Source organism: Phyllostomus hastatus, unplaced genomic scaffold, assembly GCF_019186645.2.
Source record: "Phyllostomus hastatus isolate PE091 unplaced genomic scaffold, TTU_PhHast_1.1 phas_scaffold_78, whole genome shotgun sequence".
Taxonomy (NCBI): Eukaryota; Metazoa; Chordata; class Mammalia; order Chiroptera; family Phyllostomidae; genus Phyllostomus; species Phyllostomus hastatus.
The window spans coordinates 21,372,588-21,388,289 of record NW_025334041.1 but is presented as its reverse complement, the minus strand read 5'-3'; the positions used below and the strand labels follow the sequence as shown (position 1 = coordinate 21,388,289).

General features: G+C 34.9%; 1 protein-coding gene across 2 annotated transcripts in view; it reads right to left on the bottom strand.

The window, feature by feature from the left end:
* DGKB (diacylglycerol kinase beta) overlaps positions 1–15,702 on the bottom strand; it is a 597,575-nt gene that overhangs the window by 257,669 nt on the left and 324,204 nt on the right. For both annotated transcript variants that reach the window (XM_045827955.1, XM_045827954.1), the window contains exon 21: positions 10,042–10,106. In XM_045827955.1, coding sequence (XP_045683911.1) covers positions 10,042–10,106 — 65 coding nt within the window. The remainder of the gene's footprint in view (positions 1–10,041; positions 10,107–15,702) is intronic.

Here is a 15,702-nt window from a genome sequence, read left to right as displayed (position 1 = left end):
GGTGTGGTCAACAATGTGGTGATGAGTTGACGGGGGCACAGTTGATTACTAGACTCTGTGCAGTGAGCACAGTGTAAAATATAGCAGTGTCAAACCACCGTACTGTACCCCTGAAACTAATCTCACTACTATAATATCATATACTAACTATATTGACATTTAAAAAATTAAAAGATTATGAATACAAATATACATATTTAAATAAATTATTTTCAGTCATTCAGATCCCTTTATTGACTGCTAATATCAGCATCATGACTGTAACATAAATCTCCATCCTGAGCCCTTCAGGCCTCTACTTTTGATACTCACAAGCCAGAATTATAAAATTTTCAAATCTACTCTCAAACTTTTGTCTCTAAAATCAATTTTAAGTTTCTGGTAGTTCAGTAACTGAGAATTTTGATCTCTTCCTTCCTTCATGGAAGTACATATTTTGGAAGGGGGAAGGGCTAGATAGTTAAAATACATCAAGGAATTTACAAACACATCAAGCAATATTTCAAATTAATAACCCTCTAAAAATTTTTCCAAAAGGCAGTACAGGGTGATTTGGGAGCTCAACCCAGCTGGATGGAAGAAGGGAAGACTGTCCTCAGGATGTCAGTCTAATGAATAGCAACAGCCAATCAGTCTAAAAGGGAGGAAAGAGCAGAAATGGCAGAGGGCAAAGCAAAAACTGTCAAAACCTGTGCCAGGAATCAGATCATGGAGAGCTCCCCAAATTATTGAGGATCTGAGAAACTAATGGGTTTGATAAAGAGAAGTAAATTGGCATTTTAAAAAGACCTCTACCAAAGAACTCTCAAGAGATTAGAGAAGAGAGTATAAACTGAGGAAAAAGGGTACCTTAGAAAACTGGGAACCGCTAACAACCATGGCTGGGTTACACTGCTACTGGAAATCGGGCTCTTTGATGGAGTCATGAAAAAAGCATTTCATAGACTCATGTGGTGGGTGTGGAGCTGTCATAAGTCTATTCAGGTGGAAATTCGACTGAGTTTCCAATATCCCACCTCTGTCCGTCCTGCCATGTGAAAAGTCCAATTGTGTCCTCAGCAAGGACTAAACAAAGGACAGTGTCCAGAGTTTCCCCTTCATATTAAAGCTTAGTCCTTCGAAGCCCATGTAATCTGCTGTGGGCCCTGGTTGGCTGCTGGACCCAATGGTGGCGTGCTCCCACACGGACAAGGAGGTGTGTGTGGGTAACCCAGCAAGAGGGAAGGCTCTTCTTTGATCCCCTGAAGTTGTAACCAGAAGCTTTTCAAAAATAACCAATCAAGTCCCCAAGGTTTGTGAGCTTTTAATGGTTCCACATGCCTACTTCAGATTGGCAGGCCTCTATGGCCAAGCATCTCCCCCCACCCCCAACAATCCTGTGCTGGAGGGCAGACGGTGCTCCTGGGGAGATTTCCTGTGCTTTTAGGATTAAGTCTCCTCAGCTGCAGTCCCCGGGAGTGTGTGAGGGAGTCTGTAAACCCTAGAGATTCCTGGCTAGGCAAGTAGGCTTATGCTCCCCAGTTTATTAAAGTCAATGTCTAATTCCCTTTGTTCTCTTTATTAATATCTAGCTAACTACTTATGGCAACACACACAGCAGATGAAGCAACAAATAAGACTCAAAATTTGGTATAAGCAGTTAAGATGGTATGTTTAGTGGACCAAGACAAGTTTAGACAGAGTAACTGACAAATTCAATATCTGTAAAAGTAAAAAATTAGTACATACAAAATATGTATGTATGTTTTCGTATATGCATTATAAATAATATATATAATTATATGTAATTTAGTGACTCAGACATCTTTTTTGACCTTAATGAGAGCTCTCGCACTTAAGCAGAAAGAGAATCTAGATTAGACTGGTTTCCATAACAGAAGAAATGAACAATGGGAAAGTGTAGAAAATTTATTCACAGGGTTAGGTTGTGAAGGTCACTTTCTGTAGAGAGGAAGCCATATTTTACGTTATTTATATAATCTATCTAAAGAAGGCTATATATAAAACACTACATGCCATTTCTCAGTATATCACAAGCACCCTTACTCCCAGGTCTAGCATGGTGAATATATGGGTGACTAGTATTATTCTCAAGGTCAGTGTCACTGATTGGCAACAGCTGGTGTCAGTGAAATGCAACCAGCGTTAAGACCACTTTAAAATGACCAGATGTACAGGACCCAGGAAATAAAGTAAAAAGAAAGGAACTGGAAATTCCCACAGAAGTGATGACTCAAGAACTCAGAGAGAGTAAGTGCCGTGGAAGAGGGGCAGACATGGAGAGAGAAGGAGATATTTTAGAAACACAGTTTGTTGCTGAGTACACACACATATGTCTTAAAAGCATAAGCTTTGGTTCTGCTACGATGAATGTTCTATGAACAGTGCCCCCCTCTGTAACATGAAAATAGCAATAGTTACAGAGTAGACTTGTTTTGAGGATAAAAAATACAAACATTGTGTGATAGAAAACAACCTAATGACTTGGTAGAGTCATTCCTAAGTAAACAGCAGCCTTTATTATAATTATAGGCTGTGATATTATTCCTATTAAACTCTAAGATCCTTTGAAACAAGAACATGGCATTATTCATTGTTGAAACTCCTCTGATTGAAAGGTGGCGCCTGTGTCCCCTGCCTTTGAACCTGAGCCAGCTTTGGACCACGTCAATCAATAAAAGCACAGTGAGCATGAAACCATGCTACTTCCAAGGCTAAGTCAAAAGAAAGCCAAATAGTTTCTCACCATTTTCTCAGAACATTCACTTTTGCAGGATTCAGCTGCCATGTCAGATGACTGGTTACCCTAGGGCACCACACTGTGAGGGAGCCCAGGCCACATGGAGAAACCATGTGTATATGTTTGAGGTGCTTAGTTTTATGTGACAAGTTGAGTGGCTGAAGGGTGCCCAAATTGCACTTTATTTCTGAGTATGTCTTTGAGAGTGTTTTTGAATGAGATTAGCATTTAACTTCGGCTCAGTAAATATCACTCATTCCGATGTGAGCCTAACTGGCTCAGTTTCTCTAGAGAACCTGGACAAATCAGTGCTCCAGTTAGGTCCCAACCAACGACCAGCTTCCAACACCTGGCCTGAGAGTAGCCACGCCTCCAGCTGATTCCATCCCTTAGATGTCAAGTCACTTCCAAGGACTGAGTCTTCCCAGTTGAAAGGAGGCAAAGACAAGCCATCCCTGCTTTGCTCCATTTGAAATGCTGACCCACAGAAGCTATGCACATAATAAAATGGCTGTTTTTATTCTGTGGCTTAGCGGTATAACCGATAAGCTTTTGAGTAGTTTGTTATGTAGTAATAGTGTACAGGAGAGACATGTGGAAGTGGAGTGCTGCTATACCCAAACCAGGAAAATATATGACCTTTGCTTTGAAACTGAAGGGTGAGTAGAACCTGGAAGGGACAGAAGGACACTGACAAACCTAAGGAAACTCTGAGTTAGGGCAAAGACAATACAGGAACAATATTACTAGACAGGAGAGGAATCAAACGCTTATCCTTATGGTGGCTAAAAGTTTGTAACTAGAACATCTTGGCAAATCTTACCAAAAATGTTTTAAGAGAGGGGAAGGGAGGGAGAAAAAGGGAGAGAAACATCAATGTGTGGTTGCCTCTCATGCACCCCCTACTGGGGACCCAGCCTGCAAACCAGGCATGTGCCCTGACTGGGAATGGAACTGGCAATCCTTTGATTTACAGGATGGCACTTAATCCACTGACCTCATCACCCAGGGCAAATCTTAGCAAATTTTGATGCCTTGTAAGCATTTGCCAAATAAAATCTTATAAAGATTTATAAGGTTATAGCATCTCTGGTGCTTTTTGGGTTTTGCTAGAAGCTTCAGTGGGAAGGAGACTTCTGAGAAAATTAGAATAAAATTCATATAAGTCAAGATTTGATAATTTCTAACTCCCCTCAGAAATTTTACCTATTAAAAATATTTTCACCCTATTTTAGGGCTGGTACGTACCAACATATATGTAGGTTGATGCGGGTTGCTCAAGTAAAACTCCCAGTGTTGTGAAAACATTGGTCATGGAGAAACACAAAACAAAATGCGAACTTGAAATGTTGCATGTGGAGAATATTATTTTTTGTCTTTAAAGAAAAATGTTTGTGAGGGAACCCTTCCTTTAAAAAAGTGAGTCATCCATTTGAGGTTAATATTTTAGAATTAATGATGCTCAGTAAGAAAATAATGTTCAACACAGGCATATAAAGAAAAGCATAAGCAAATAATGCTTGGGTGGAGCAAGAAGCAATGGCAAGCGTCTAATTAATTCCAATTAGCCATGCCAGGGGATTACCTTCTAGGTAAAATTACCTTATAATGAGGTGATTAACCTCTTTGGAAAGAGTTCAAGATAGACTAAATTGATACTTAATATGTTGCATAATGTAGAGATATAATGAGGGTCCTCAAAATAGTTCCCAGGGATAATCTCTACCAATAATCAATTGACTTTATTCTAGAAGAACAAAAAACACTTCTGTTATATTATTGATAGTATGAATTCTAAAGCATTTGGATATTATAAATTAGGTATGTAAACTTTATATCAAATTAACTAACTTCTATGGCACTAACATTATCCATTCTAACAAAAATATAACCACCAAAAGCTAACCAATTCCAAATCCTAGCCTATGGATTATGTCTGAACATCAAAAGAAGAAAAAATGTTTGTCATTGACACTGATCAATGTCACAGACTCATTCCCCGAAGTCGGCTGTCCATTGTCTAATTAGTTTAGTGGATCCCTCCCGGCCCCAGAGCACAGCTGGTTCTCGTTATGGAGAGACGGCCGCTGCTCAGGGGAGAGGCCCGAACTCAAAGGAAACAGGAGCTTCAGTGCCTTTAACACAAAAACACTTGGTAAATTAGGGATGGGATTCCTAGAAACGGTAGTTTTTACTGCTGGCAAAGCTTATCTTTGGTTTTCCCCTTAAAATTAATCATTTATATGAATGAGTTAAAGTCATACATTTATATATAATATAAATTATACATATATATTTGTTCTCAGCATCAAACGGATAAGAAATGATTTACTGTAGTCATTTAATTTGACAAATATTTACTGAAAATCTCCACGTAGGCACAGAATCTGTAATAATGAGTAGATTTTTTTCTTCTTAAACTGCTTTGTTACAGTTTATTACTCTTCCTTGTGGGAAAATACTCTACCATGGATTAGTCAGATGTGGTTTTGTGGAAATCTCTTAATTAACTATTGCAACTTCATAACTCTCGTTTCTTTATTTGGTTTCCTAGGGAGTGAGCGTGTGCATGTGTGTATACATGTTTCTCTGTGTATAAAATTTTTGCATAAAACACATGCAAATTCATGTAAAGCAAAAACACAAATCCTAGGAAGAGAAAGGCAAAATCAAGGAGGAAAATAGTATTTGGAAGATTTGCATGGGACAATACTAATAAAATGTAAGTATCTTGCAAACAGAAACTAGAAATGAATGTTTCTTCTTCGGCTACCACAGAGAATATATCAGCAACGCTTACTTCAACATCCATCCCACAGATCTCAATGGCCACCTTAACTGGGAGCCCTTCAATTATCCATCACTGTGTATGTTACAACACAGACTTTCCTGTTAATTTATACTTTTCTACAAAACATATCACTATCTAAGTTTTCTATATATCCCCCAATTTTCCTCAAATGCTTTAGGGTTTCAAAAGATTCAGTTCCAGCTAGATGCCCATCATATAAAAGGGGTTCCTTATTAAGTATCTGTAGAGTAAATCACGGACCAAACCAATAAGCAGATAAGCAGTATTTTATCTAAACTTCAGGAGCTTGATTGAAAGACAAATCACTCAATAATAAATAATTTAGTAAATAAAGTTAGTAAAGGTCTATTGAGGGTTAATTATGTTCCGTGTACTGTGAAGATACTAGCATCCCAGACACGGCCTTACTCCATGATCTCAAAAAGCCTACTGTCAGAAAAATCTAGAATACCTCCACAGAATGAGTGTAATTTTAAAGCAGAGGAAATTTTCCCAATTAATGCATGCTATGAATTTCTTGGATAATTTGGAAAGCTTGGGTTCTTTTAAAATTAGGATCTATTAATATATTGGTATCAAATGATCAATGTACTATATCAACTTAGTTTTATTTTGCCTCCTCACACATTAGAGGGTCTTCTCAGCAAGACCCTCTAACATATCTGATAGCAAAGTACTCTGTTGATTTTCAGTTAAATTGCCTTATTTAAATAACCACACCAATTACAGATTTTGTTTTATACCTCTTCATAAAAAGCAGAAATCAGTGCAAAACTGAAGCACATACATGCCTCTGAACTGGGGTAGGGGTGGGGGGCTAGGAAAAGCATTGTCGTCTCATTTAGGAAATTACAGACCAGATACTTTAAAATAACTGGTGTGGACTTAATGAAATAGTGTCTTCCAGGACTACCGCTGGTCATCAGTGGTTGCTAGAACTCTATGAAGAATTTGAACTGGTTCTTTGAAAACAAGCTATGACCACAGTATTAAGACATCTTTGTCAGACCACCAATAAGTTCCTTAGAGCTAGTTCTATTTTACATATCATTTAAAGTCTTTGCCATGGTTTTACTCATGGAATAACAGAGTTTTGCACTTTCCAAAAATTATTATTAGCCTTTATACTTATCATTTTAACAGATACATATTTTATAGTATATAATTATTAATACCAATATTTTTTAAAGCAAGAATTAAATTCCTCTACCTAAATAGAATCAGAAAAAGTGTGACATATGTGTATCATAAGAATGAAAATATAATGGTATATATTAATAGTCAAATATTATAAATAATTTAAAAACAAATATTATGTACTAAAGGGTTTTGAATACAGGGATAAATTCTTTAATGATTATTTTGTTTTGAATCTAAAAGAACAAAAATATTTATTTAAATTCAGTTTGATTGAAGAATATCTTAACGTTTAGAAAGTTAAACAGCATTAATTCTTTTTAACAATTAACTTAGATTTACATAGAAATTTCGAAAAGAATACGATATAGACCTCTCAACTAGCACTCTCTTAAGCACCGGAAAAATCATTATCTTTCCCAGTTCTTTCAATTTCTGTCATAAGAAGCACCGAGAGAACTATATATTTTGGTAATTAATTTCCTTAAGATAATGTTAGAAACATCATGTTCTTTAAAATATAAATGAATTTCAAGGTGATCATGCTAGAGGATAATATTAATGGCATGTGATTTATTGTGACAAGAGACCTGATCTGAAACACCGTTATTAGGACTACTTAAAAAAAAACCATTTGCAAATTCTTGAAAATATAAAAGAGTGCTATGGCTGCACCTGCTTCAGTGTTGAAATCTGAAAACCTGTCCCCGTAAGGATGAACCTGTGTACACACTGAATCTCACATGCCTTCCTCATAGAAATTTATTTTAATATTTCCATGTCCTAAATATTTTGCATTATAGTTTAGGGAATAATCTAAATGTTTCTAATTCTGAGTGAAGGCTTAATCTTCAAACATTTAGGTCAAAATGCATATGTCTAATTAACTTGGTAATGTATGTAATTTTAGAGCTGATTGTTATCTTCAAATATGGTTGGCCAATAGTGTGCATCGGGTGTTTACTATACACCTGGCATTCTTTGAACAGACACTAGAAACTGGTGATCTGTGTCAGTCTGAAAGTATTTGCTATGTTATTACTCTTCCAAATGAAATATCCCCTCTATACAACCAAGATTTGCTCATGCTTCAAATTTACAAAGAAGTTACATTAAGATACGGTTTTATACATTTTATAAGCACATTAGTGTGTACAAACACGGGTGTAAATGACATCTAACCACATAGTGGGCAGTGAGAAATGACATTAAGTAGTACTGAAATTGATAATAAAAATTAAGTAGATATATGTGAATAATGTCTTTATTATTAAGAAGAATTAAAATTATTATAGAGAACAAAATGCATTAGCTTCTAACATGAAGGAAGATCTTAAACACTGGGATTCTTATATGTAGGCTGTCCAAATTTTGAGAATCACATATATATACTGATACACCTCTCTATACTTTTAATGATCCTTTCTGCCTCCTTCTCTCCCCCCTCTCTCTCTCTCTCTTTGCTGAATAAGTTTGTAGCAAAAATGCCTTAAACATTATTAAACTTTTATTCTCCTGTGAATTTCTCAAAGCCGTTAATGGGCTATTAAATTGTGAAAATCCTGAAGGGGTACACTGCATGCTGAATTTTCCAAACAGCATTTTTTTTTGCTTGAAACATATTTTAAAATATGATTACTGACACAAGAATGCTTTATAGAAAGACATTAAATAAGCACAGGCTAGTCGATTCAATAATATGGTTTTATGTACATTAATAAACATGTTCATTTTCAGGACATTCAAAATGTATTATTAAATGCTAAAATCTACTATAAAGTTAAACATATTCAGTTACATCGATTTATTTATGTATATTTAATAAAATAAAATTAAATCTTATGAAATGAAATGTCTCCTTTTTCTAGCTTTAGAGAAACATCACAGGTGCAAATCTATAATTAGAGTGCTTTCAACTTAAATTTATGATATGCATGGCACAAAATTCAAACAATACACAAAAATACAGAATAAATTTTCAATCTCCACCAACCACTGTTGGTGGAGAATTCCCAAAAGGGAACTTCGTTCCCTTTTCTGAAAGGAACCAGAGTTATCAGATTTTATTAATCCTTCTAAAGACCTTGTGCACACATATACATACATATACTTCTTGCATTTTCTTTTAACCAACTTGTATCTATCTGAGCAATGAGAGGAAAAGAAAACTGTAACTCCGTGGTTTATGACTTGTAGTGTAAGAAAGAACTCAAGGCAAAATCTAAGGTAGGTATTAGAAACAAGATTTGATATGTTTTTGTAAAACACTTAAATAGGTAAATTTAATAAAAAGTCAGATAGGATTTCACTAATCATGAAACTATTTAATATGATGATTCTTATATAAAGTAGTACACTAAAGTTTAGATTTAAGAAAAATATACAATAATTTGAAAATACATTTTAATATTTATTTTTATGAACCTCTATGGAAGAAAATTATAGCAACATGCTAATATGTGACAATATTAAAATAAACATAATAATATTCAGAGGCAGCTGCCTAATAAGCAGTCTCTAACATCATGACACGATATACATCTAACCAAATACAGAGGCCATAGATCCTTTGGTTCGAACATCTACATATACACAAATGTGTGTATATGTGTATATATGATTTTGTAACTTCATGGAATGAACAGTAAAAATGGGTATAACTGAAGCAAAAGATGATTCACTTCTTTGGCCCATTTTTTCCAGGTGAGTAGGGAGGAAATAGCCATATTTCCTTCTAGAAATGGGGAAGATTCAAGACCAAAGTTGTCCCCATTTCCTTAAATACCAGAAAAAGTGTCAAAGTCTACATTTTGGAGGGAAGAATATTCACATATTGTTATAGTGACAAAACTGATTTTGGTCATCAAGGATTTTTTTTCTTGAAGAAAGTATTTAAAAGTACTTCATGAACATTGCTATTTCTCTGGCTTATTTTCCATTTAGCTCAGGCCAATATTGGGCAGACAGTATAATGATTGGAGGCTTTATATAATATCTATGTAATATACAGGTACTCAGCATTATTGAATCAGAACCTCATGTTTTCCTTTGGTATTTGGGATGATCAAATTCTCCTACTTAGCCACGTAAAAATTTCAGTATGTCTTAATCTTTCTTTTCAGCACATGACAATGGACTAGAGATGGACACATGGCATTTCCCATTATAATCTCATTAAAACCTAACAGAAAAATCTGAATTTATTTACACTTTTGTCTTTATACTTACACGCCAAGCCTTATTCAGTTAACATGTGAAGTATAAGTATTTTATACCACATAGTGATCCTTTTTATGATATAATTTCTCAACAGAAACCATAATGAAAATTTCATCATTTGAAGTTATCTTACCTACTGTTGAATTTCTCTGGGTGTTTTTCTCTCATGATGTGGAATCTGTGTGCAATGGAGGCGTCCTAAGGAGAGAAACAGAAAACAAAAACAGAACAGTTTATGACCCTACCATCTTGGAGAAAAAAGATTAAAAGAGAAAAAATGTTAATAAATAATGTTTGTAAATTAACCTTTTTCTTAACAATGTCATTGCCAAGAGGATGTTCTGAAATTAGGTAAAAATGTATAATCCACGTAAATTCTGTGCAAGCATGATTCATGCCACCATTGGTCACTTGTCATATTTACTTCTAGGAATTGATTTCTATTTCATTCATGCATCTCCTTTAACAACTGGTTTTGGCCTCATACTCAAAGTATGTTTAAGATAGAGCACTGGACATAAATGTTAAATAAAAAGTAGTTGAAAATACTGTTATACCAGAGCTGGAAGAGTAATATAGGTGGAGAAATGATCAGGCAGAAAAGCTCCTAGTCCTTTGAAATTAATTATGGTTAAAAGACAGTATGAGGTGCATATCTGGTAAAGGCAAATATATTATACAACCTCAAAGTTATTAAGAGTGTTTTGAATGTATAATTATTGTTTGTTCCACAGCAACTTTCTGACATATGTATCTTATCTTGCTTAATGAAAAACAAACCAAAGAGAAAAATTTACTTTTGGAGAACTGGTTTCAAGTGTAACGAGGCTCCAAGACCCAAATGGGTGAGTTCTGAATCCTAATGGATGTTTCTTCCTTTCAGGAAATCCATTCAGAGTTTCTATGAGACAGAATCCCACTGAATGTGGGAGATTGCTGGAATATTGTGATTCAAGCTTTTCAAGCACAAACTGTTCTTGCTGACTTTAAACAGTAGCCCCTGTTATTGCAAGGAAGGAGATACTTTCCCATTCTTCATCTACACATGATTAATCACTCCAATGAGAAACTAATATATTTACCAGTCATCTCAATAGCAACGGCGCTATTGTTGTGATTAACTGTTAATTTTGTTTCAGAGTAAACGAAAAAGAAAAACCAAACACAAAGAAAATAAAGAAGCTGTGCGTTTGAGAGAATTTTGAAAACACTAATCAAGGATTAAAAGTCTAATGAATGAAATGAAAAGGCTAATGTGCTTATTCATGCATAACAAAGCATGAGGCACAAGAGAGGGACCAATGCCCACTGCAGATGGCGGAGAGTTGCTTTTCCCTACAAGATAGAGCTGTGATAGAAATGTAGTGTTTTTTTGTACACTTTATCCTCTAAAAATCATTGAGTAATTGAACTACTCCACAAGTGAAAAGAATACAAAGGTATAGATAGCTACGTAAAAAAACAACATTTATTTAAAAAGTTACCAAAAACCCCTCTATGTTTTTTTCTAAGATATAACTTTGTTATATATACATGGCCAACTTCCTTGTTTGCTAAGAAACAGGAATATCAAGATGGCTCACTTTTATTGGCCCAGTAGTTCTAAAGCTCAGGTCAGAGTTCATGTAAAAAATATTCTCATTAATAAGTCATAAATATATTCTATTTTAGAATGTGAAGTTGTCTTGTTGTGGTATGAAATTACAGAAAAAAATCTCAGCTAGGCTTTTCATGATATATTATGCAGCATGGTCGTTAATTAATTTTTAAAAATCATTTATTTTGAATTTAACCCTAATCTGGTTCAAAATCAATTTAGAATACTTTGTAATTAAAGGCATACCTCCAGCAGTCCAGTAAAGCAAAAGCAAAGAAATATGAATTAAGTACTAAGAATGAATGATCAATATTGGTTATCCATAGAGAGACTATCACTGAATTTACTTTTGCTTAAATTATTTGTTTCTGCAAATTTAGAGAACTGAGACTTTTAAAAATAGATTGTGTAGCACATTTTGCTTTACAAGCATACATTTTTGCAGTAACAAATTTCTTCCTTTCCCAAGGAAGATAAAAAGATAAACAGGAGAGAGAGATAAGGAGAGAGAGACAAAGAAGGAGGAGGAGGAGGAGGAGGTGAAGAGAGAGGGGGAGAGAGAGAATGAGAGAGAAGTGCAGAGTATCAAAAGGACATCATTTAGGCAGACTGGATTATAACTGAGCAGACTCGGGGAAACAGAGAATACCCAAAAACCAAAGACAAACTTAATATTAGTTCTACCTCCAACATACTTGGGCAATGGCTCATCAAGTCAACAGAGGGAAAAAAATAAACACTACTGAGGAACACTGGTGTGCCTTTTCCTTGTGCTGAATGGGTTCCACCACAAAAAGAAAGTTGGCCTCGCTGACTACAGGATTGATAAGGAACAATGACAGCAGGTGTTCATTTGGATGAGAATTCAGACCAAATTCTCATGGGGCCTGCCTCTGGCATAACCCCAAGGGGCTTGAAAGAGAACTCTCAAATGCTGAAACTTATCCAGCAGCCATATTTGGATTCTCTAAAAGGAGACCAAATAAGAAAAAGCTAAAATAGTGCCGTTGATTTCTTTTATATAAATGTTGCCCATCCTGTCCCTATCGCATGTTTTAGAAAACAGAAATTAAATTGCCATCACTTCCACACTCTAAAATAGAAGAACTATGAATTCAGACAGATTTCACTTCTAGGACTGGTAACTTTGAATAAATTATTTATTGTGAGTCACAGCTTTGTTATCTTTAGAAGGGGATACTGATAACACTTTAAAGTATTGAGGAGAAGGTATTTTGAGAGTATTATGTAAGCAAATGGAATAGTGTTCTTAACATGAGGGAAACTTTGGATCCTACTAAAAACTGTATGAGAAAACATAATTAAGTGGGAAAATACATCTTTTTAAAATATAGGACCCACCATTATGAAATATTCCAATATTCCCCAAATTTATGTATCAAGTCAGATCTAATCCCAATAACAAAAGATTTTGGCTGGGCACTCAAAGCAAGAGTAACTAGAAAGAAATGATACTGAATGCCATCTAAAAGTATAAATCTTCTGAATAGCAATCAAGATTTATAAAAAGAGTAAAATAAATAGGGAAAGTGTCTCTAGTACAACCAGATATGAAAAGGTGTTACAAACTAGAATAATTAAAATAGTTTGTTACTGGTTCAGAAGTAACATATAAAGATATAGACATAGAAATCTGTTTTAGTATAGTAATTATGGCTTTCATTCAAAGAGGGAAAGCAAATGACATTATGGAAATAGTATTTTCTGTGATCCCTCTAGGTTTTTTCTCTCTATGTAAGTCACAATAGCAATTTTTATGAAATAATCTCTAGTGGGCTGAGTCACGGTTCTTAAAGATATCAGAACCTATTTCCTGGTATCAGGTAAAGTTTGTAAAGATGTGATCAAGTTAAGGATTAACACTGCTTGGAATTGGTAACTCCTTTCTACCTTACACTTCTTTTCTTGGGAATAGAACTGTCTGTCATACTATGCTTGTTCCATCACTATATTCAAGAAGATGGGTGTTAGAATAAAGCTGACTCCTGAGGTAGGATATGGGATTTGCTGAATGGTAGAGACAGATACAAAAGCATAGTTTTCAATAAGGAAACTTTTGCCAACAGGTGCCTTCACCATGATCAGAATTGTCATGAATTATTTAATTTCTTTAAATGAAATTGCTATAAACTACTTTCTCTTGAAAAGCTATACATTGTATTCAGTTTAAATTTTACTTTCAAATTTTAAAGTTTTTCCCTTTGATTATTCAGTAAAATTGGAGAGAACCATGCCCTACTGTATGGCCATGTTGAAGAGGGAAGGAAGATTTGAGGTTGTATGTGAGATGAGGCCTGTTCCTACATTAGCATTTTCCCACTCTCCCACCATTCATGAAGAAGCCCTAGGTAATGTGGTATCTTTACACTGAGAAGGTACATCATCATCATTCCAACCAAAACCAGGAGATAGGCTCTAATCAGAGGATGTGCATTATCCTAAATGGAGGAAGGTTTATTCTCATTAAAAGACTATCCGATTTTTTTTTAGGGGGAAGGCAGATAGGATCATGCAGAATACCAGGATAAGTAAATGGAATCTGTCACTACATTTAATCCTTCAGGACAATGTGAGAAAGTAGTTTCTAGACCCAGAAGGAAAGAGTAACATTGAGACAACGGCTTTAAGAGGGAAAAAAATAAGACATCCAGTTGCAAGTGACTTCCCATTGAACACCAGGAATATAAGTATCTTAACCCTACTCCTCCCTCCCTCCCATCTTTTGCTGGGGCTTTCAACTGGCCTAGTCAATCAGAAGCAAGAGGGCAAAAGGAATGTAATGTCCACATTGGACACTGCCAGGCAAAGAGCAAGATGGACAAGAGTAGAGAGAAGACCTAGAGAGGTCAACAGTAGCAATCCAGAATGAGGAGTTGCAGTCCTTACGATTTAACGCTTAGAGCAGAATGGCGAACTTTGTGTAAGAACAGAGAAGACTATGAAGCACAGGCACCAAATACATGGTAAATAATTGACAATCAAAACAGACACTGCAATATTAATATAAGTAAATTAAGTATAATGTACATACATATAAATGTATGTATAAAATTTTGAATTTCTTAAACAAAATAGTTATTACTTGGTACCTGGAAATAAATAATAATTTTTCTCATTTTAAAAGTGAAACAACTGAAATGGAGTTATTATTTCAGAAAATGAAACTGAAGTTGCTATTCTTTTTAAAAATATTTTATTTATTTATTTTTAGAGATAGGAAGGAAGGGAGAAAGAGAGAGAGAGAAACATCAATGTGTGGTTGCCTCTTATGTGGCCCCCACTGGAAATCTGGCCTGCAACTCAGGCATATGCCCTGACTGGGAATCGAACCTGCGATGCTTTGGTTCGAAGCCCATGCTCAATCCTCTGATCTACGCCAGCCAGAGCTGAAGTTGCCATTTTTATTGAAAAGCACCTGTAAGCTTAGATTTATATTTTGAGATTATAGAATATACACACAAAATGTTCTGGCTTTATCAAAGAATGATGTATCCCACATAAATATATTTCCACTACATGCAGTGCACTAAAATTTAAAATTTAAAATTACTAATTTGGCATAAAGAGTATTTTATTAAATATATAGATTTAATTTAATTAATAGATTAATTTAATTCCTTGTCTCATTAAAACTGATATATAGCATCACCTTTAAGTACTGTTAATGGCTAAGGCCATCCTATTACACATCACAGACCTTGGACAGTGACAAACTGCCTCCTTCAAGGTGTGGGCTGCTTGCTCTACACGGAATGACTAGGCTGTGCTATTTTATGGTGCATTTCACTTTTCTTAGGATTTTTCATTCAGTATTTCTTTTCTATCATGTCGAACTCTTAACTTTCACTTCTTACTGTAAAAATATGCCTGCGCCTAGAATTTCCTTCCTGTTTTGCTGATTCCCCCTTTCATATTTTGAAAGGAAATGGAAACTTAGAATTTTAACTTCAGGATTTTCTTGCATGGACTTTGAGTTAATCATTATAACTATTGCTAAGCATGGCATTATAGCTGCTTCCTAGATTGCTACTTTATTCCAAAAAAACATAGTTTTTAGAAATACTATTTCTGATAAATAAATAGTGGGACTTAAATATTATATTTCCATCTCCTTAAATAAAAATTTATTAAACTTGTAAGAGATATGGTAAAAGTAAAATGAAATGTACAAATAAT